This window comes from Balaenoptera borealis (genome assembly GCF_965194805.1).
Source record: "Balaenoptera borealis genome assembly, chromosome: 20".
Lineage (NCBI taxonomy): Eukaryota > Metazoa > Chordata > Mammalia > Artiodactyla > Balaenopteridae > Balaenoptera > Balaenoptera borealis.
This window is the reverse complement of record NC_138879.1, coordinates 51,661,306-51,679,085: the sequence shown is the minus strand read 5'-3', so window position 1 is coordinate 51,679,085 and position 17,780 is coordinate 51,661,306. Positions and strand designations below refer to the sequence as shown.

The 17,780-nt window shown below is 51.1% G+C and overlaps 3 protein-coding genes and 1 long non-coding RNA gene across 6 annotated transcripts in view; 2 read left to right on the top strand and 2 right to left on the bottom strand.

The window, feature by feature from the left end:
- The window catches only part of LOC309618007, a 34,532-nt gene extending 28,638 nt beyond the window's left edge, over nt 1-5,894 (bottom strand). For all 3 annotated transcript variants that reach the window (XR_014238235.1, XR_014238236.1, XR_014238237.1), the window contains exons 1-2: nt 5,783-5,894; nt 5,270-5,422 (exon numbers count right to left, since the gene is read on the bottom strand). This is a non-coding gene — a long non-coding RNA (uncharacterized lncRNA). The remainder of the gene's footprint in view (nt 1-5,269; nt 5,423-5,782) is intronic.
- On the top strand, nt 54-6,526 carry TM4SF5 (transmembrane 4 L six family member 5). Its single transcript, XM_082371113.1, has 5 exons — nt 54-421; nt 5,349-5,429; nt 5,806-5,942; nt 6,175-6,358; nt 6,433-6,526. Exons 1-5 carry the CDS (start codon nt 248-250, stop codon nt 6,445-6,447), a joined length of 591 nt encoding a protein of 196 aa, XP_082227239.1. The 5' UTR covers nt 54-247; the 3' UTR covers nt 6,448-6,526.
- A 1,154-nt stretch (nt 6,527-7,680) lies between these two features.
- Nucleotides 7,681-8,792, bottom strand: VMO1 (vitelline membrane outer layer 1 homolog). The gene is given in 4 exon segments (XM_082371112.1): nt 7,681-8,046; nt 8,307-8,407; nt 8,411-8,422; nt 8,501-8,792. Coding segments are annotated over 4 exon segments (597 nt in total). The 5' UTR covers nt 8,687-8,792; the 3' UTR covers nt 7,681-7,748.
- Nucleotides 8,793-8,901: 109 nt separating this feature from the next.
- Nucleotides 8,902-16,882, top strand: GLTPD2 (glycolipid transfer protein domain containing 2). The gene is made up of 4 exons (XM_082371106.1): nt 8,902-11,165; nt 11,269-11,333; nt 11,590-11,756; nt 11,856-16,882. Exons 1-4 carry the CDS (start codon nt 11,060-11,062, stop codon nt 12,370-12,372), a joined length of 855 nt encoding a protein of 284 aa, XP_082227232.1. The 5' UTR covers nt 8,902-11,059; the 3' UTR covers nt 12,373-16,882.
- The last annotated feature ends 898 nt before the right edge of the window (nt 16,883-17,780 follow it).

The following is a 17,780-nucleotide window of genomic DNA, read 5'->3' as shown; positions in this document are numbered from 1 at the left end:
GGAAGAACACACTGAGCCCAGGCAACTTCCTCTGCGTGTCAAGCTCCCCCACCTCCTCCACCACATCCTCCCCTTTGCCGCGTCTCTGCTGCAGCCCCGTGTCTCCTGCCTCTGTCCCTTATCATCAGCTACTGCCAGCTTCACCACACCTCCTCCTCGACCTTTGCTCCGGGCTTGTTTTTCCCTCTGGACCGGGGAACCTCGGGCTCACTTTCACTTGCTGCCTGTCCTTGCCAAGAGCCTCACCATGTGCACAGGAAAGTGTGCCCGCTTCGTGGGGCTCTCCCTCATCCTCCTCTCCCTGGTCTGCATTGTGGCCAACGCCCTCCTGCTAGTGCCCAACGGTCAGACCACCTGGACCAAGGACCACCTCAGCTTGCAAGTCTGGCTCATGGCTGGCTTCATCGGCGGGGGCCTGATGGTGAGAGGGCTGGCCAGGGCACACGGGCCAGGGGGCTGGGCGCCACTCTCCGGGGTCCTGAACAGGAGGGAGAGGGAGTGAGGGAAAACGATGGCTGCCCGGGAAGGGATGGCGGTGGCTTGGTGGGGACCAGGAGCCCGCCCCGGCTGCCCCCAAACACTGAGCACTCTGTAGGGGAGGTTCTCAGCCCCAGGGTCCTGAGCTGAATGTCTGAGGGGGATGAGAAGGAAGGAGCCTTACTGCTCGAAACTGTTCCCTACTGGGTACGGAGTATGTCCTACCAGCCCCTCGCCATCCCCCCTGCCGAGCAGATGCTGGGAACACCTACTACAGGGGTTGAGGCAGAAGGAACAGCTGGTTGCATGGGAGGTTATCAGGTTAAGATAATAATGGGCTTGGTGTGGGTGTGGTTTACAGTGACAGCATCTGGAGCCAGGGAGCGATGTCGCAGGTCAGTCTTTCTACCTATCAGCTCAGTGTCACCTCCCCCACTTCCATGTCCCTTCACTCTCCACCCAGGTTTCTGGATACCCACTGTGCGCTGGGCACTAAGGATAAACTCAGAATCCGGGTCAGTATGGTGGAGAAGGGGTCCCCGTGGCTCCCTGGAAACTAGGATCTGTCAGGAGAAATTGAGGAAGGGGAGACACAGACTTCCTGGACTTCCTAACCCCCATTCGCCACCCCCCTCCCCATTCAGGGAACTTTTTTGTTGTTTTGTTTGTTTGTGCACCGCGTGGCATGCGGGTTCTTGGTTCCCCCACCAGGGATTGAAACCGTGCCCACTGTCTTAACCGCTGGACCACCAGGGAATCCCTAGGGGAACTTTTTGGAAGGTCAAGCGAATTTAACATCCTTATGGCATGAAGACAAAAGACCTACCCTGCACGGTTCCCCACTTCTCAGGATGGCTGACTGATGAAATTCTCTGGGGGATGCCTCACCTTTGTCTCTTTCACTGGCCACAAGTCTGTTAGCTAATGGGGACACCTCTTCTCCTTTACCCAACAATCCCCTCTTACCCATCCAGGTCTGTCCTCCTACTCCCCCTCCCCCTCCCCCATGGATTTATGGCTGCTGGACTCCACCCCGTACCTCTGACCTCAAGCCTCTCTGAGACGTCACACTCCTCCCAGCCCCACCCTCTCCGCCGCTGTCACATCACACCCCTCCTCCAGCCCAAACCACCACCACCTCCCCACGATCTTACCTGCCTGCTTCTGGGGAGACCCCCAAGGATGCCCCCCCCAACATGCTCATTCCCAGCTGCCCTCCAGCCTCCATGCTCTCAGCCACCCTGGAGAAGGTTCTCAAGTGTACTCACCGTTCATGCTATGCCACAGGCACACAGGCAAGGGCCCTGCACTCCCTGAAGCCGGTGCTTCGGCTGGGGAGACACACAGTATCACGGAAGCAAAAATGTACGCCCCACAGGAGGAAGGGCTGCCTGTTTCATTGGCTGCTGTGTGCCAGGCGCCTAGGCCTGGATTAACAGGCACTGGATTAATAGTGAATGAACAAAGTAAACAGACGAGTGAGGTGATCTCAGATAAAAGTAGGGACCATCAAGAAAACAAAGCAGGATGCTGTCGTAAAGAGCTCCTGAGGCCAAGTGGGGGGCCACTTCTTATAGCATTTTCAAGGAAGGCCTTGATGAGGTGACTTCTGAACTGAGACCCAAAAGACAAAAAGAAGGAATCAGCATGGCAGACAGGTGAGTACAAAGTGTAAGGCAGGAATAGGCCTGCACATCTCAGGACTGGAGAGGCCGCCAGTGCAGCTGAGGTTTGATGAAGTGAAATCGGAGGAGGGCAGAGGCCAGAGCACCTATACCCTTGAAAGGCACAGTGAGGAATCTGAATTTTATTAGAAGTTCACAGAAAACTATTGAAGGACTTTTTACCTTTTTAAAAAGTCATACAGACAAATGCCCAGATCCTTAATATACAGCTCAGTGAATTTTTATAAAGGGAACACACCCATATTCTCGGCACTCAGATCAAGATGTGGGTTATTACAAGAACCCCAGACAGGCCTCCCACCAGGCCCTACCCCACACCAACAAGGGCCCCACTATCCTGACTTCTATCCCAGAGGTTAGTTTTGTCTGTTTAGCACTTTATATAAATGGAATCATACAGAGTGGACACTTTTGTTCTGGGTTCTTGAGGTCAACATTATGTTTGTAAGTTTCATCCATATTGTTACACAGTGCTGTAGTTTATTATTTCTAATATTTACACAATTATCTCCATTGTGTAAGTATTACTACAATTTATTTAAACATTCTACTGTTGATGGACATTTGGATAGTTCCCAACTTGGGTTTATTCTAAATAATGCTCTATAAACGTTCCTGTAAATGTCTTTAGGTGAATGTACGTTTGCATTTCTGTTGGATAGATACCTAGGAGTAAAACTGCTGATTCTTAAGGTATGCAAATGTTCAGTGCTAACAGATATTACCAAAGAGTTGTCTGAAGTACTTATGCCAATTGTATTCCCACCAGCAAAGGATGAGAGTTCTAGTTGCTCCATATCCCGCTGGATATGGCTGGCTGCTGGGTGGTGAGTAAACAGTAGGAGGTCAGCACTGGATGCAGAAAGACCAGACTGAGGTCACTACACTTGTCCAGGGGAGATGATAGTGGCTTAGATGAGGCCAGTGGCCATGGAGATGGAGAAAAGTAAACAGACTCGAGCTATAAACTCAGTGCTTCCTCCTGCCTTTTCAATTACCCTTCCCTTTTCAATGAGACGAGATAGCAGAGAGCAAGACAGACGAGTTCAGACAACAAAATGAAACACTTTGGCTAGAAAAGTAAAAATCAGGGACTTCCCTGGTGGTCCAGTGGCTAAGACTCCGTGCTCCCAATGCAGGGGGCCTGGGTTCCATCCCTGGTCGGGGAACTAAGATCCCACATGCCGCAACTAAAGATCCCGCGTACTGCAACTAAGATCTGGTACAGCCAAATAAATAAGTAAATATTTTTTAAAAAATCACAAACAGGGCTTCCCTGGTGGCACAGTGGTTGAGAATCCACCTGCCAATGCAGGGGACACAATGCAGGGTTCGATCCCTGGTCCGGGAAGATCCCACATGCTGCAGAACAACTAAGCCCTGTGCGCTACAACTACTGAGCCTGTGCTCTAGAGCCCGTGAGCCACAACTACTGAGCCCGCGTGCTGCAACTACTGAAGCCCATGCCTAGAGTCCGGGCTCCACAACAAGAGAAGCCACCGCAGTAAGAAGCCCGTGCACCTCAACAAAGAGTAGCCTCCACTTGTGGCAACTAGAGAAACCCTGTGCGCAGGAACAAAGACCCAACACAGACAAAAATAAATAAATAAATTTATAAAAAAAAAAACACAAACAGAGAGGTCGTTTGAAATTGGTAAATCGAAATTCCAGGTGTCTTTGGATCCAGGAGCTTCTGAGTAAGTGATGTAACCAGAAAGGCCAAGCAAGGGGGCCAGCACTGGCCCTAGACCTGCCATGAGACATGGAAGAGGGAAGAGTGTCTGGTGGAAAGTTCATTCAACTCTGCAGGTGTTTCTGTAAGGTTGCTGTGGATGATATAATGGAACTAAAACTCTCAGCCCCTCCCTTGGAGAAGATCAAAATGCCACCTTGTTGGTGTGTGCCAGACAAGGAAGACAGGGAGGCAAAGATCCAGACAGCTGTGGAATTCCAGAGATGGGAGACAGGCAAAGAACCTGGTCTGGTGCAACAAAGTTAAGGCTGGAGCCAAAAGTGAGACGCCTCGAACGCCTTCCTGGAGTTCAGTCTTGATGGGCTACTCTTTGAGGAGACCCTAAAGGATTGGATCAGGGAAAAGACCAGTTGAAAGCTAAATTTAATCTGGTGGTAGCAATGTAGAATGGAATGTGAGTTGGCACAGGGCAAGAGATACAAAAATCTAGTAGGGAGGCTGAGCACATCCTTCTCATGGGAGGTGATTGGGGATTGAACGTGGGGAAGAAAAAAGGACTGACAGATTCAAGAACCATTGAAGGAAAAGTTCCAAAGACTTGAGGTCTGGCTAGGTGTGAAGGATTCAAGTTTTCAGGCCGGGGTGACCTGCAGGATATTTCCACTGATGGAGACAAGAAAGCCAAAGGGAGATGAATTGGGGGGAACAAATTGTGAGATTAGTATGAGGCTGGATGAACTTAAACTAAAACCAAGACATTCAAACGAACATACCCTTCAGGCAGTTAGATTTGAATTTGGAGGCATCAATTTAGGAGACAACCATTGTTAGAGGGAGCAGCTGATGCCCTGGAAGGGGATGGGCTCTCTGAGGAGGGCCATGGGAGAAAGAAAGACAAAGAGGATCAGGGCTGTATCTTGGGGATTCCCACTCTTCCCATCAGAGTCTTACATGCTCCTCCACCCTCCACCATAATCCCAGTTCGCCAGGCATTCCAACACCACTATTCCTTCCTGCTGCTGAGCGACTCTATAGTTATTGACCATTTACTCTGAGCAAGTCTTGACATCAAGGCAACCTGTTATTTCATTAAATCCTGAGAACAGTCCGTTTTACAGAGGACAAAACTGAGATCCAGAGAGATGAATCAATTCACGGAGTGTGAAGTGAGCAAAAGGTTGGCATTAAACCCAGGCCTCCTGACTCCCATTCAGTTGGGCACCTACTATATGCTGAGATTTATGGGGGATATAATGATATTGCGCTCTATCCTCCTGGAGGCTACAATCTGGACAGAGATAAGCAGGCACATAAATATAGATAAATTTAAAGCAGAGCCCCACATTGCTCCAGGAGAAGTAGAGATAAGGTCTCCCTATAGTCCAAATGACTGAAGGCATCACAGGAAGCTTACCTCGTCACATTACGGGGTAAGCACTGATCCAAGTTGGGGACCTGGGTGACTCGCTATCACATCGACTCTGATCCCACAGGTACTGTGTCCAGGAATTTCCGCTGTCCGGGCAGGGGGCAAAGGCTGTTGTGGTGCAGGCTGCTGCGGGAATCGCTGCAGGGTAAGATGCAAATTAAGACGGCACTCAGCATAGGTCTTTGAATCGGTCTTCCAAGAATCACACCTAAACCCCTCCACAGAATTCCCAGCTTCACGAGCTCCTCTGCAGAGTCCTAGGCTCCATCTTACCGCTCCCTCGCACCCGCAAATCTTAGGCTTCAGTGGGCCTGACCGGAGGGAACTACAATCCCCATGAACCTCCGCGGCCACTGGCTCTTAGAATTAGCCGAACTCCAAGCCCTGGAGTTTGACGGGAAATGTATTTTTAACGAGACTGGCTAGAGCTCGGTAACAAAGGGCGGGGGGAGCTAGGCGCGCTTTGCCCACGAGTGGGGCGGGGACGGCCCAACTCACCTCTCCTCGCACTGTGTATCCAGATGCTGCGATCGGTCTTCTGCTCGGCGTTCGGGATGCTTGGTGCCATCTACTGCCTCTCGGTATCAGGAGCCGGGCTCCGAATTGGACCACAGTGCTTAAAGGACGGCTCCTGGGCATACCACTTCCAACAAACCGCGTAAGGCTCAGCCTGTATTCGCGCCCCCGCCCCCATTCTCTGCTACTGCCCACCTGCCTTTCCCACGTGGACTGAGAAACCTAGGTGGGACTCGGCTTCGAGACAGCTTCCTCCACGTGGGCCGAACGAGTCCTTTGCATATCCCCCTCGGCGCCTGCGCGGGGCAGGGAGCCCCGAGGGGGGGGCGCTCCGCGTGACCTCCTTCTCTCACGTGACCCTGCCCCGCCCGCAGAGGCTCCTACCTGCTCAACCGCACTCAGTGGAGCGCGTGCGTGGAGCCGCCTGGTGTGGTCTCCTGGAACGTGACGCTGTTCTCGCTGCTGGTGGCCGCCTCCTGCCTGGAGATTTTGCTGTGTGGGGTGCAGCTGGTGAACGCGTCCATTGGTGTCTTCTGCGGCGACTGTCGGAAGAAGGAGGTGGGAAGGTGTGGGATGGAGCTGTCGAGGAAATCTATTCACTCCCTGACTGCGTCCTCACTTTTTTTTCGCAGGGCGCCCCTCACTGAGGCTCCACGGATCTGGTCCGTCGCTCCTGGACACCCGCCTGGCCCGCCCCCGCCCTGGAATAAAGTATTTAGAGCTCTCTTCCGCGTCTCAGATTGTGCCCTATACAAGGAGTGTCCGAAGGTCTCCAGATACACCGTGGCTTGGGGCTCTCGTGTTTGGGACCCTTGCACCCGGCTTGTTAGTTCCTTAATAAATAGTTATTGAGGGGCTTCCCTGGTGGCGCAGTGGTTGAGAATCTGCCTGCCGATGCAGGGGACACGGGTTCGAGCCCTGGTCTGGGAAGATCCCACATGCCGCGGAGCGACTACGCCCGTGAGCCACAATCGCTGAGCCTGTGCGTCTGGAGCCTGTGCTCCGCAACAAGAGAGGCCGCGATAGTGAGAGGCCCGCGCACCGCGATGAAGAGTGGCCCCCGCTTGCCGCAACTAGAGAAAAGCCCTCGCACAGAAACGAAGACCCACCCAACACAGCCATAAATAAAAAATAAAAAAAAATAGTTATTGAACTATTAGTGCACTGGAAATACTGTGTAAACAAGACAGGCAAGTTCTGTGCTCTTAAAGAATTTAACATTCCAGGGGTAGAAGATGGGCAATTTTTAAAAGAGGCAATAGATTATTTTAATTGGTGATAAGTACTTTTTTAAAACACGGAGGTAGTGGGATAGATATTGACTGATGGATGGACTTTTTTAATAAGATAAAGTCCAAGAAAGAGAAATTGGAGCTGAAATCTGGTGGATGGGCTAACCATCTGGACAGTTGGGGGATTCCAGGCAGAGAGGGCAGGAAGGACAAAGACCCTCAATTGGACTCAGCATACAGAAAAGCCACTGTTTGAGTTTTGGCGGGGGGAGGGCGGGGAGGAAAACTATGGAAAAGACATGTTAGCCTCCTAAGTTCTAGAAAATGAAACCTTAAGACGATATAGCATTGGCACCTCCTAATTTGGTAGAAGTTTCTTGATCTGGGGTCACTGGTGGTTCAGAAAGGAAACAACCTGGTCTCTTAATGGGGACGATGTGTCTGCAGAGGCTCACAGAAAGGCAGGGACTTCCTTAACTTGCACGCAAAATTCTGTTTAAGTGTGTCTTTTCTGAACTATGGGTCGGTAACTTTCAGTAGCTTGCCATGGACTCCTGAGACCAAATCCTAATTGGGCCTGGCCCAATGCTAGGTTAGGAGGAAGATGGGGCTACGCAGTTTCCCACCCCTAAAACAAGCGAGACCAAAGCCAAGACAGAGAAGCTTTAATAGCGGAGGTGGGACTAGGCTTGGGCTGGGAGAGGGCGGCGATGGTGTTAACTGCGACAGCAGAAAAAGCGCGCGTCGTTAACAGCGGTGTCATCGCGGAGGCCTCTAGGCTGCTCGATCTTGGTCTGCAAGCCGCACACTCCTTTAGGGCAAGGCTCACTCCAGTCTCCAAGGTCTCCCCAGGACAGACCGGGCCCCTGCAACTCCGTGCTGTCGGAGCAGCGGAAGCGCACGTTGTTCGCAGCCGTGTTGTCCCCGGGGGTCACGGGTGCCTCCACGTGAAGCGAGAAAGCCACCAGGAAGCCGCTGCCGGGACACCACAGCGGCTCACTCCACGCGCCCCACCTGCGAGGGAAGCAGAGACGCGCGGTCTGCGCGGGCGCCCCCTACCCACCTCCAGCCGGACCCAGGCCTCGGGGCTTCCCAGCCAGGTTCAACAGTCACCTGACCTCCACCGAGGTGCGGAGCTGGGAGTCTCCCACCCGCTTCCCAGGTCTAAACCTCCCCACAGCTCTGGAGGAACCTGCCTGTCGGTACGGGATGTGCGTAACGGAGAGCAAGGGGCATACCCCGACCCTAGGGGATCCTCGGCCCCTGCCCCCCACCTTCCAGACTGGGACTCCACCACGTGCGTGTTGAGCTCCGCATTCCCGCGCGCGCAGTGCAGCCGGATTCCGTTCGGAGCCGTGTCGTCGCCAGGAATGCCTTAGGGGGGCTCCACCTGGGCGGCGGAGGACGAGTCAGAAGACTGCCATCCTCTGCTTGGGGTCCCCACCGAGACCTAGGCCTGAGCCCCTACCTTGAGCGAGAACCCGCTGGCGAAGAATCCGTCAGGACACATCTCTGGCCAGGCCCAGTCGCCCCAGGGGCCCCCGTTGGTCACCTCGATGACCAATGTGTAGCCTCTCAACGCATCTGCTCTTGCACGCCCGAAGCACGTCGCCCACAGCAGCAGAAGCAGCTTGGCTCCCGCGCCCTGCTCCATCCCGCAGCCTCTGTGAGCCCGGGCCCTTTGTGCAGGTGTATACCACCTTTGCCCTAAGAGGGCTCCGATTGCGGGAGGGCCACCTGAATTAAGTGACACTCAAAACCAATCCGTTCCGGAAGCCTACAAACTTGTTTCTCAGCTCAGGGAGACTGACGCTCCCAGCGCCAGAGGAGGAGGGGCAGCAAGAACCCACGGGTTTAAATAACCACCAAGCTACCGAACGTTTACAGACTATAGGCCACGAATCATGGTTAGCGTTTTGCTGGCATGTTTTATTTAATCCACACAACAATTTTAGGAGGTGAGAATTACCATTCCTATTCTGCCAGTGAGGGAACTAGGGCTGCGAAATTGCAAGCGACTTGCCTAAGGTCACAGTCAGCAAGCCAGGGAACATTCCAACACTAGGAAATGGGGAACCCACGGCTAGGGATGGAAGTGATGGTTCCAGAATCCCACTGGACAGGGACCCCAGGGACCTCCAGGATGTGAGGGAGCATCGGAGTGAGACAGGGCAAGAATCCATGAACTGTGGGAGCTGGGAAGCATCTTGTGAGTGATTGGGGACCCGACGCCTTGAGAATCTGGGACATCCCTTCCCCTCAAAAGAAAATGTACACAGAGACAGGAACAGTTTTAAAAAGTTTATGGACAGGGAACTGAGAACAGGAGACGCTATTTCTTCCATTGCTTCCTGTAGCCTTTCCCTCAATGTTTTTCCCCCTGTGACCACCAGGGGGACTCCTAATTTTTAAAAAAAACAACAAACAAATTTGCTATGGGGAGTACCACCCCTGATTTGCCTGCCCTTCATACACATTCCTTTGTCTATTCAATATATACTTATTTAGAAATAATGTGTTTTGGCCCAGGCAATATTCTAAACGCTAAATAGAGCAGCCACCAAGAAAAGGCCCCTGTCTTCATCAGAGCTCACATTCCAGTGGGGGAGACAGATGATAAATTCTCCAATGGACCCTGAGCTCTGTGAAGGCACATTTGTCTTCATGGAGCCTAGTACAGGGCCTGGCATGTGGAGGTGGTTAATAAAGGTTGGTTTGATGAATGATTGAGGAATCAATCTGGATATTAAAAAAAGTAAACTACAAAAATGTAAAAGGTGACAGCCTAAACTATATAATTGAGACCTCAGGCATGCAGATTAAGATAAGGTCCCCTGGGGGGCTTCCCTGGTGGCACAGTGGTTGAGAATCTGCCTGCTAATGTAGGGGACACGGGTTCGAGCCCTGGTCTGGGAAGATCCCACATGCCGCGGAGCGACTAGGCCCGTGAGCCACAACTACTGAGCCTGCGCATCTGGAGCCTGTGCTCCACAACAAGAGAGGCCGTGATAGTGAGAGGCCCGCGCGCGCACCGCGATGAAGAGTGGCCCCCGCTTGCCACAACTAGAGAAAGCCCTCGCACAGAAACGAAGACCCAACGCAGACAAAAATAAATTAATTTTAAAAATAATAATAATAATAATATTTTTTTTAAAAAAAGGTCCCCTGGGCTTCCCTGGTGGCGCAGTGGTTGAGAATCCGCCTGCCAATGCAGGGGACACGGGTTTGAGCCCCGGTCCGGGAAGAACCCACATGCCGCGGAGCAACTAAGCCCGTGCGCCACAACTACTGAAGCCCGTGCACCTAGAGCCCGTGCTCCGCAACGAGAAGCCACCGCAATGAGAAGCCCACGCGCCGCAACAAAGAGTAGCACCGGCTCACCGCAACTAGAGAAAGCCCGCGCGCGGCAACGAAGACCCAACGCAGCCAAAAATAAATAAATACATTTATAAAATAAAAAAAAAAAAAAAATAAGATAAGGTCCCCTGGGGACAGGATAGAGAATTTAGAAGTGGGTGTTCTCTGAATCCCAGATGCTCCATGCTTGAACTTAAAAGGTAAGATTTATGGAGCAATTGTGGTAAGCTTTTCCATTTACAGTGTTTGCACATGTGATATCATTTAATCCTCACATGAAACCTGCAAAAGAACATACTATTATCCTCAATGTACAGTGGAGGGAACTCAGGCCCAGAGTCAACTTAGGGTCCACCATTGCTCAGTGGGGAAACTGGTTCTGACCTCAGCCTCTCCTCACAATACCCAGGCTTCCTCTTACTACAACCTGGCCTTACAGGGAAGGGAAATGTAGCGACGTGTCACTGCTACCGAACCCCCAAATCCTCTTCATCCAGTCCCTCTCTCCTCAGATGCTGCCCTCTCGGGCAAAGGGCACAGGGGAGGGGGACTTAGTAGGTTAATTATTAACCCTTTGCGCCTCAGGCACTGCGGCTTCTCTCCCCTCCTAGAGGCGAAGGGACAAGGCCTGGCAGGGGCTGGTGAGGGGGCGGCGGTCCCTGTAGCAGCCATGCGGGTCCCACTGCCTCAGCCGGTCCCTTGGCGCTGGTTGCGCAGTGCGATTCCTCTTGCTATCTTCACACTACTGCTTGTTTATCTCTGGGCTCGGAGCCTCCGTGAGTACCCCTTCCCTCACCTGCTCTGGGAGGAACCGGGGAATCCAGGCCCTTGAGACCTAAGGTCTCTCAAGCCCTCGCTGCTCTGTTTCACTTCCCTCAGGTGCCCTCTCAGGCTGCAGACCTGGGGCCCAGTCCTGCATTGCCAGGGAACCGCCTTCTTTCCAGGTATGCTCCCGGAAGGGCTGGGACTGGGAGCTCCAGGTAGGACTCTGGGCAGGGGGAAGTGGACCAGGCTGAGGATCTGATGAAGGGCAGGCCCTCCTCCTCCTCTCCCTTCTCCCGTCAGAAGCTGAGAATACAGCAAGAGGGACACCATCTAGATCTTAGGAATAATTTCTTCAGAGCCCAACTGGGCTGCTTGGCGAACCCAGCAAGCTAGGGGTTCTGCTCCCACTCCTTTCCCCTCCTATCTCACCCCCAGGTCCGGCAACAGTCGGGACCCTTGGAGGCCCCGGAACGGGAAGAGCCTCAGTGTCTGGGCCCTCAGGGGATGCTGGGCCGCATGATGAGGCCGTTCCGCGCCAGTCTGAACCCGGAAAGGGATGTGGAGTTGTCGCAGTACCTGGCAGGATGGAGGGAGCTAGTCCGGTGAGTGGTCTCTCCCCCGACCCCATCCAGTCCCCGCCTCTTTGTGCCTCCATCGCCCTCTCTCAAACCTTCCTACCCTTCCCACCATCACACACACAGGTTCCTAGCTCCCCTCGGCTCCATCTTCGCCTTCGCCACAAGCGAGGCCTCCGCCAAAGTGACAGCCCTCGAGGCTCTGGTGCACGGCCCAGAGGCCGCGCACTACACGTCGCTGGCGACCATGGTGGCGTGGGAGCGGCCCGGAATCGCCCCACGACTCTCGGCCGGGTGCCCGGGCTCACTGACGATGCTCTTGCTGCACCGTGCGCTACGCTGGTCCCAGCTCTGCCTCCACCGGGTGGCGACCGGGATGCTCGGAGGCCCGGACGCTGGCGCTCAGTGCAGCGACGCCTACGGCACGGCCCTGGCTCCGCACCACCCCTGGTTCGTCCGTCAGGCCGCCCACCTCGCATTCCTCGCCTTCCCGGGTCGCGGCCGCTTGCTCGAGCTGGCGTGTCCGGGTTCCAAAGAGGCGGAGGCGCGGAACGCGCTGGTCCGGGCCGCGGGCACCCTAGAGGACGTCTACAACCGTACTCAAAGCTTGCTGGCCGAAGGCGGCCTGCTCGAGCTGGCCTGACGCCTACTGGCCGGAGGAAGGAAGCGCCCTGGGGAGGGGGTCGGTGCAGCTCCAGGTTGAGCCCTTGGCCCCGCCTCCTGGTGCCGGGGGCGTGGTCGCCATATACCCCGCCTCCTTGGTGACGTCACCCCTGGAGGCTCACCTCGATAGGGGTGGGTTTTTTAGACCCTGCCTCTATCCGCAATCTCCGGGAAACGGGAGGAGCTGTGGGAAATAAAAAGTATTCTTTGGGACTTCCCTGGTGGCAGTGGTTGAGAATCCGCCTGCCAACGCAGGGGACCCGGGTTTGAGCCCTGGTCCGGGAAGATCCCACATGCAGCGGAGCAACTAAGCCCGTGAGTCACAACTACTGAGACTGTGCTCTAGAGCAGCGAACCACAACTACTGAGCCCACAGGCCTAGAGCCCTTGCTCGGCAACAAGAGAAGGCACCGCAGTGAGAATCCTGCACAGCAAGGAAGAGTAGCCCCTGCTCGCCACAAGTAGAGAAAAGCCCGTGCACAGCAATGAAGACCCAACGCAGCCTAAAATAAATAAATAAATAAATTTATTTTTAAAAAAGGATTCTTTGGTAGCCGTCGATTTAGGGCGTTTTGTGTGATGACAGCAGGTGCTTAAGGGAAACAGGAAAAAATAGACGTGGAAAGATGTGTCATCCCTGTTTCCGGCCGCCGAGAGACTCACGCTACTCCTGGCCTATGTCAACCACTCCTACAGCTTCAGTTGCCAACTACATGCCAAGTCTCCAGACCAGACCTGTCCCCTGAGCTCCAGCCCCCAGAAAGCTCCAGCCCCAGGTGTCTTTCCTGGACACCTCCACAGACACCACAAATGCAACACATCCAAGGTGAATCCAGTCACCTCCTCCCAGAACTGCACTTCTTCTTGTGTTTCCTATCTCAGTAAGTGACACCCTTTCCTGTCAACTACCCAAGGCTAAAACCTGTGCGTCTTGCCTCACGCCAAGCAGGTGCTCAGCTCAGTAATGTATGTTTATTAAATGACTCCACTCCCACTATTGTAAACAAAGTTACACACTGATAATTCCCAAATTATAACTCCAACCCACTTTCCCCTGGACTCCAGAATACTATATATCACTTCCTTATTCCACATCTCCACTTGGATTTCAACTAGAGATAGCAAACTTAACAAGTCCAAAACTGAGCTTCCAATATTCTCTCCTCCCAAAATACTCCACAGTCCTCGCTAGCTCAGTAAACGACAATTCCATTCTTGCAGGTCCTTAAGCCAAAACCCTTGCAGTCATTCTGACTCTTTGGTTTCTCTTTCATCATACCCACCTCCAAGCAGTCAGAATCTATTTCTCACTATCTCCACTGCTACCAACCTTGTCAAGTCAACTTCATCTATCACCTGGATTATTGCAATAGCCTCCTAATTGTTTCTCTCTCCCATACTTGGCGTCCCTACAGTGTATTTTCAATAGAGCAGCCAAAGTGATCTTTAAAATGTAAAGCATATCATGTCACTTCCCTGCTCAAAACTTTCCAATGGCTTCCTATTGCAGGAAATTTTCTGGATCATATTTTCAGTTGAGAATGATGAAAAGCTTCTCAAAGGCCCTATATGATCTGATTGCACTAGCCAAACTGGCCTCGTCAGTATTCATTGAATATGTCAGGCATGATCCTGCCTCATGACTTTGCACTTGCTCTTCCCTCTGTCCAGAATGCTTTACCCCAAAATATACAAATGACTTCCCTCCTTCCTTCTGATCTTTATTTAAATGTCTCTCCAGTGAGACCTTCCCTGATTATTCTTTCTAAAATTTCAACACACACACACGCACACACACACACACACACACACATCGTCCTATCTCCCTTCCTTGCTTTTTCTTCTTAATATGATTCACTATTTAACATGCTGTATATTGTACTTATTTTGTTGTCTCCCTTAATACATGTAAGTTCCATGGGGCTAGGAATTTCTGTCTACTTTGTTCCCTGATGTACTTCCAGTACCTCAAACTGTGCCTGGCACCTAGTAGACATTCAACAGCTTTTGTTGAATGAATGTATGAGCAATAAAAATAGTTCACATGGCTGGAGACAAGAGTGTCAAAAAGAAAAGAGGGGATTGCACAACAAAGTAAATGTACTTCATGCTACTGAATTGTACACCAAAAATGGTTAAAATGCTAAATTTTATGTTATTTATATTTTATTACAATAAAAAATTTAGAAGTAAATAAGAGATGTGATTCCAGACAGGTGGGCAGGAGCGAGTACATGAAGGGCCTTATAAACTATGTTATAGAGATAGGACTTTATCTTGAGAGTTAATTTTAAGTGGGGGATTGTCTGGATCATATTTTCAATTCAAAACACCGGCTCCAGGGACTCTCTGGTGGTCCAGTGAGTTAAGAATCCATCTTGCAATGCAGGGGACGCTGGTTCAATCCCTGGTCAGCGAACTAAGATCCCACATGCTGCAGAGCAACTAAGCCTATGTGCTGCAACTACAGAGCCCACCCGCCACAACTAAGGAGCCCCCGTGCTCTGGAACCCATGCATTCTGGAGCCTTCACACCACAATTAGAGAGAAGACCATGCACCACAACGAAAGATCCTACGTGCCACAACTAAGACCCGACGTGGCGAATAAATAAATAAATAAATATTAAAAAAAAAAAAAAGCACCAGCTCCAGCTGCAGTATGTAGAAATAGTATGGCAGGTTCATAGGAGGACTACTCCACACAGTAACAGCAAAATACACATTCTTCTCAAGTGCACATGCAACATTCTCCAGGATGGACCATAGGGTAGGCCACAAAAAAGTCTCAATTAATTTAAAAAGGTTGAAGTCACAAAATATTCTCCAACTAAACTGGAGTGAAATTAGAAATCAATAGCAAAAGGGAATTTGGGAAATTCACAAGTATGTGGAAAGTAAAAAAACACACTCCTAACCAACCACTGGGTCAAAGAAGAAATCACAGGGAAAATATTTTGAGGTTAGTGAAAATGAAAACAAAACATACCAAAACTTGGGATGCAGCATAAGCAGTGCTCAGAAGGAAATGTGTAGCTATGAATGCCTATATTAAAAATGAAGAAAGATCTCAAATCAACAGCTTAACCTTCTACCTTAATAAACTAGAAAAAGAAAAGCAGGGAATTCCCTGGCAGTTCAGTGGTTAGGACTCCCTGCTTCCACTGCATGGGGCCTGGGTTCAATCCTTACTTGGGGAACTAAGATCCTGCAAGCCACGTGTCACAGCTGAAAAGAAAAGAAAAGAAAAGAAAAAGGAGAGCAAACTAAATCTAAAGAAAGCAGAAGGAAGGAAATAATAAAGATTAGGGTGTAAATAAATGAAATAGAAAACAGAAAAACAATAGAATCAACTAAAACAAAAGTTGGCTCTTTGAGAAGACCACTAAGACTGATGAACCTTTAGCTAGACTGACCAAGAAAAAAAGAGAGAAGATTCAAATTATTAAAATCAAAAATGAAAGAGGGGATGCTGTGGAGCAACTAAGCCCGTGCGCCACAACTACTGAGCCTGCACTCTAGAGCCCGTGAGCCACAACTACTGAGCCTGCGCTCTAGAGCCCGTGCGCCACAACTACTGAGCCTGCGCTCTAGAGCCCGTGCGCCACAACTACTGAGCCTGCGCTCTAGAGCCCGTGCGCCACAACTACTGAGCCTGCGCTCTAGAGCCCGTGCGCCACAACTACTGAGCCTGCGCTCTAGAGCCCGTGCGCCACAACTACTGAGCCTGCGCTCTAGAGCCCGTGAGCCACAACTACTGAGCCTGTGTGCTGCCACTACTGAAGCCTGTGCGCCTAAAGCCTGTGCTCCACAACAAGAGAAGCCACCGCGGTGAGAAGCCCACACACCACAACGAGGAGTAGTCCCTGCTTGCCACAACTAGAGAAAGCATGCACACAGCAATGAAGACCCAATGCAGCCAAAAAAAAAAAAAAAAAAGAATTTATAGAAGAAAATAAAAAAGAGTATTAAAAAAAAAATGAGGGACTTCCCTGGTAGCTCAGTGGTTAAGAATCCGCTTGCCAATGCAGGGGACACAGGTTCGAGCCCCGGTCCAGGAAGATCCCACATGCCGCAGAGCAACTAGGCCCGAGTGCCACAACTACTGAGCCTGCGCTGTAGAGCCCGCGAGCCACAACTACTGAGCCTGCAAGCCACAACTACTGAGCCCGCGTGCCACAACTACTGTATGTCTGCATGTCTAGAGCCTGTGCTCTGCAACAAAGAGAAGCCGCCACAATGAGAAGCCTGCACACCACAACGAAGAGTAGCCCCCGCTCGCCACAACTAGAGAAAGCCCACGCACAGCAACAAAGACCCAACGCAGCCAATAAATAAATTAATTAATTAATTAACTTTAAAAAAAAAAAGAAGAAAGAAAGAGGGGGAGTTCCCTGATGGCCTAGTGGTTAGGATTCCGGGCTTTCACTTCTGTGGCCTGGGTTCAATCCTTGGTCAGGAACTGAGATCCTGCAAAAAAAAAAAAAAGAAGAGGAAACATTACTAACGATCTTACAGAAATAAAAAGTATTATAAGGAAATACTATAAACAATTGTAGGCCAATAAAGTAGATAACCTAAATGAAATGGACAAATTCCTAAAAAGACACACACTAGCAAACCTGACTCAAGAATAAATACAGGGCTTCCCTGGTGGTGCAGTGGTTGAGAATCCGCCTGCCAATGCAGGGGACACGGGTTCGAGCCCTGGTCTGGGAAGATCCCACATGCCGCGGAGCAACTGGGCCCGTGAGCCACAACTACTGAGCCTGCGCGTCTGGAGCCTGTGCTCCGCAACAAGAGAGGCCACGATAGTGAGAGGCCCGCACACGGCGATGAAGAGTGGCCCCCACTTGCCGCAACTAGAGAAAGCCCTCACACAGAAACGAAGACCGAACACAGCCATAAATAAATAAATAAGTTTAAAAAAAAAAAAAAAAAAAAAAAAAGAATAAATACAAAATCTGGGACTTCCCTGGTGAACCAGTGGTTAAGAATCTCCCTTCCAGGGACTTCCCTGGTGGCGCAGTGGTTAAGAATCGGCCTGCCAATGCAGGGGACACGGGTTTGAGCCCTGGTCTGGGAAAATCCCACATGCCGCGGAGCAACTAAGATGCCACTAAAAAGAAAGCCCGTACGCAGCAATGAAGACCCAACGCAGCCGAAAATAAATCAATTAATTAATTTAAAAAGAAAGTGAGAAGACAGTCCATATTTGCAAATTGTATGTCTGATAAAGGTGTAGTATGTAGAATATAAAAAGAACTCTCACAATTAGGAGTATGGGATTAACAGATGCAAAGTACTATATATAAAATAGATAAGCAACAATGATTTACTGTGTAGCACAGGGAGCTATACTCAATATCTTGTAATAGCCTATAATGGA

Coding starts and splice junctions, on each gene's coding strand:
- TM4SF5 (XM_082371113.1), top strand. CDS start 248: ATGTGCACAGGAAAGTGTGCCCGCTTCGTGGGGCTCTCCCTCATCCTC. Junction 422..5,348: donor TCATCGGCGGGGGCCTGATG/GTGAGAGGGCTG, acceptor CTGATCCCACAG/GTACTGTGTCCAGGAATTTC. Junction 5,430..5,805: donor GCTGCGGGAATCGCTGCAGG/GTAAGATGCAAA, acceptor CTGTGTATCCAG/ATGCTGCGATCGGTCTTCTG.
- GLTPD2 (XM_082371106.1), top strand. CDS start 11,060: ATGCGGGTCCCACTGCCTCAGCCGGTCCCTTGGCGCTGGTTGCGCAGT. Junction 11,166..11,268: donor TCTCTGGGCTCGGAGCCTCC/GTGAGTACCCCT, acceptor CACTTCCCTCAG/GTGCCCTCTCAGGCTGCAGA. Junction 11,334..11,589: donor GGGAACCGCCTTCTTTCCAG/GTATGCTCCCGG, acceptor TCTCACCCCCAG/GTCCGGCAACAGTCGGGACC.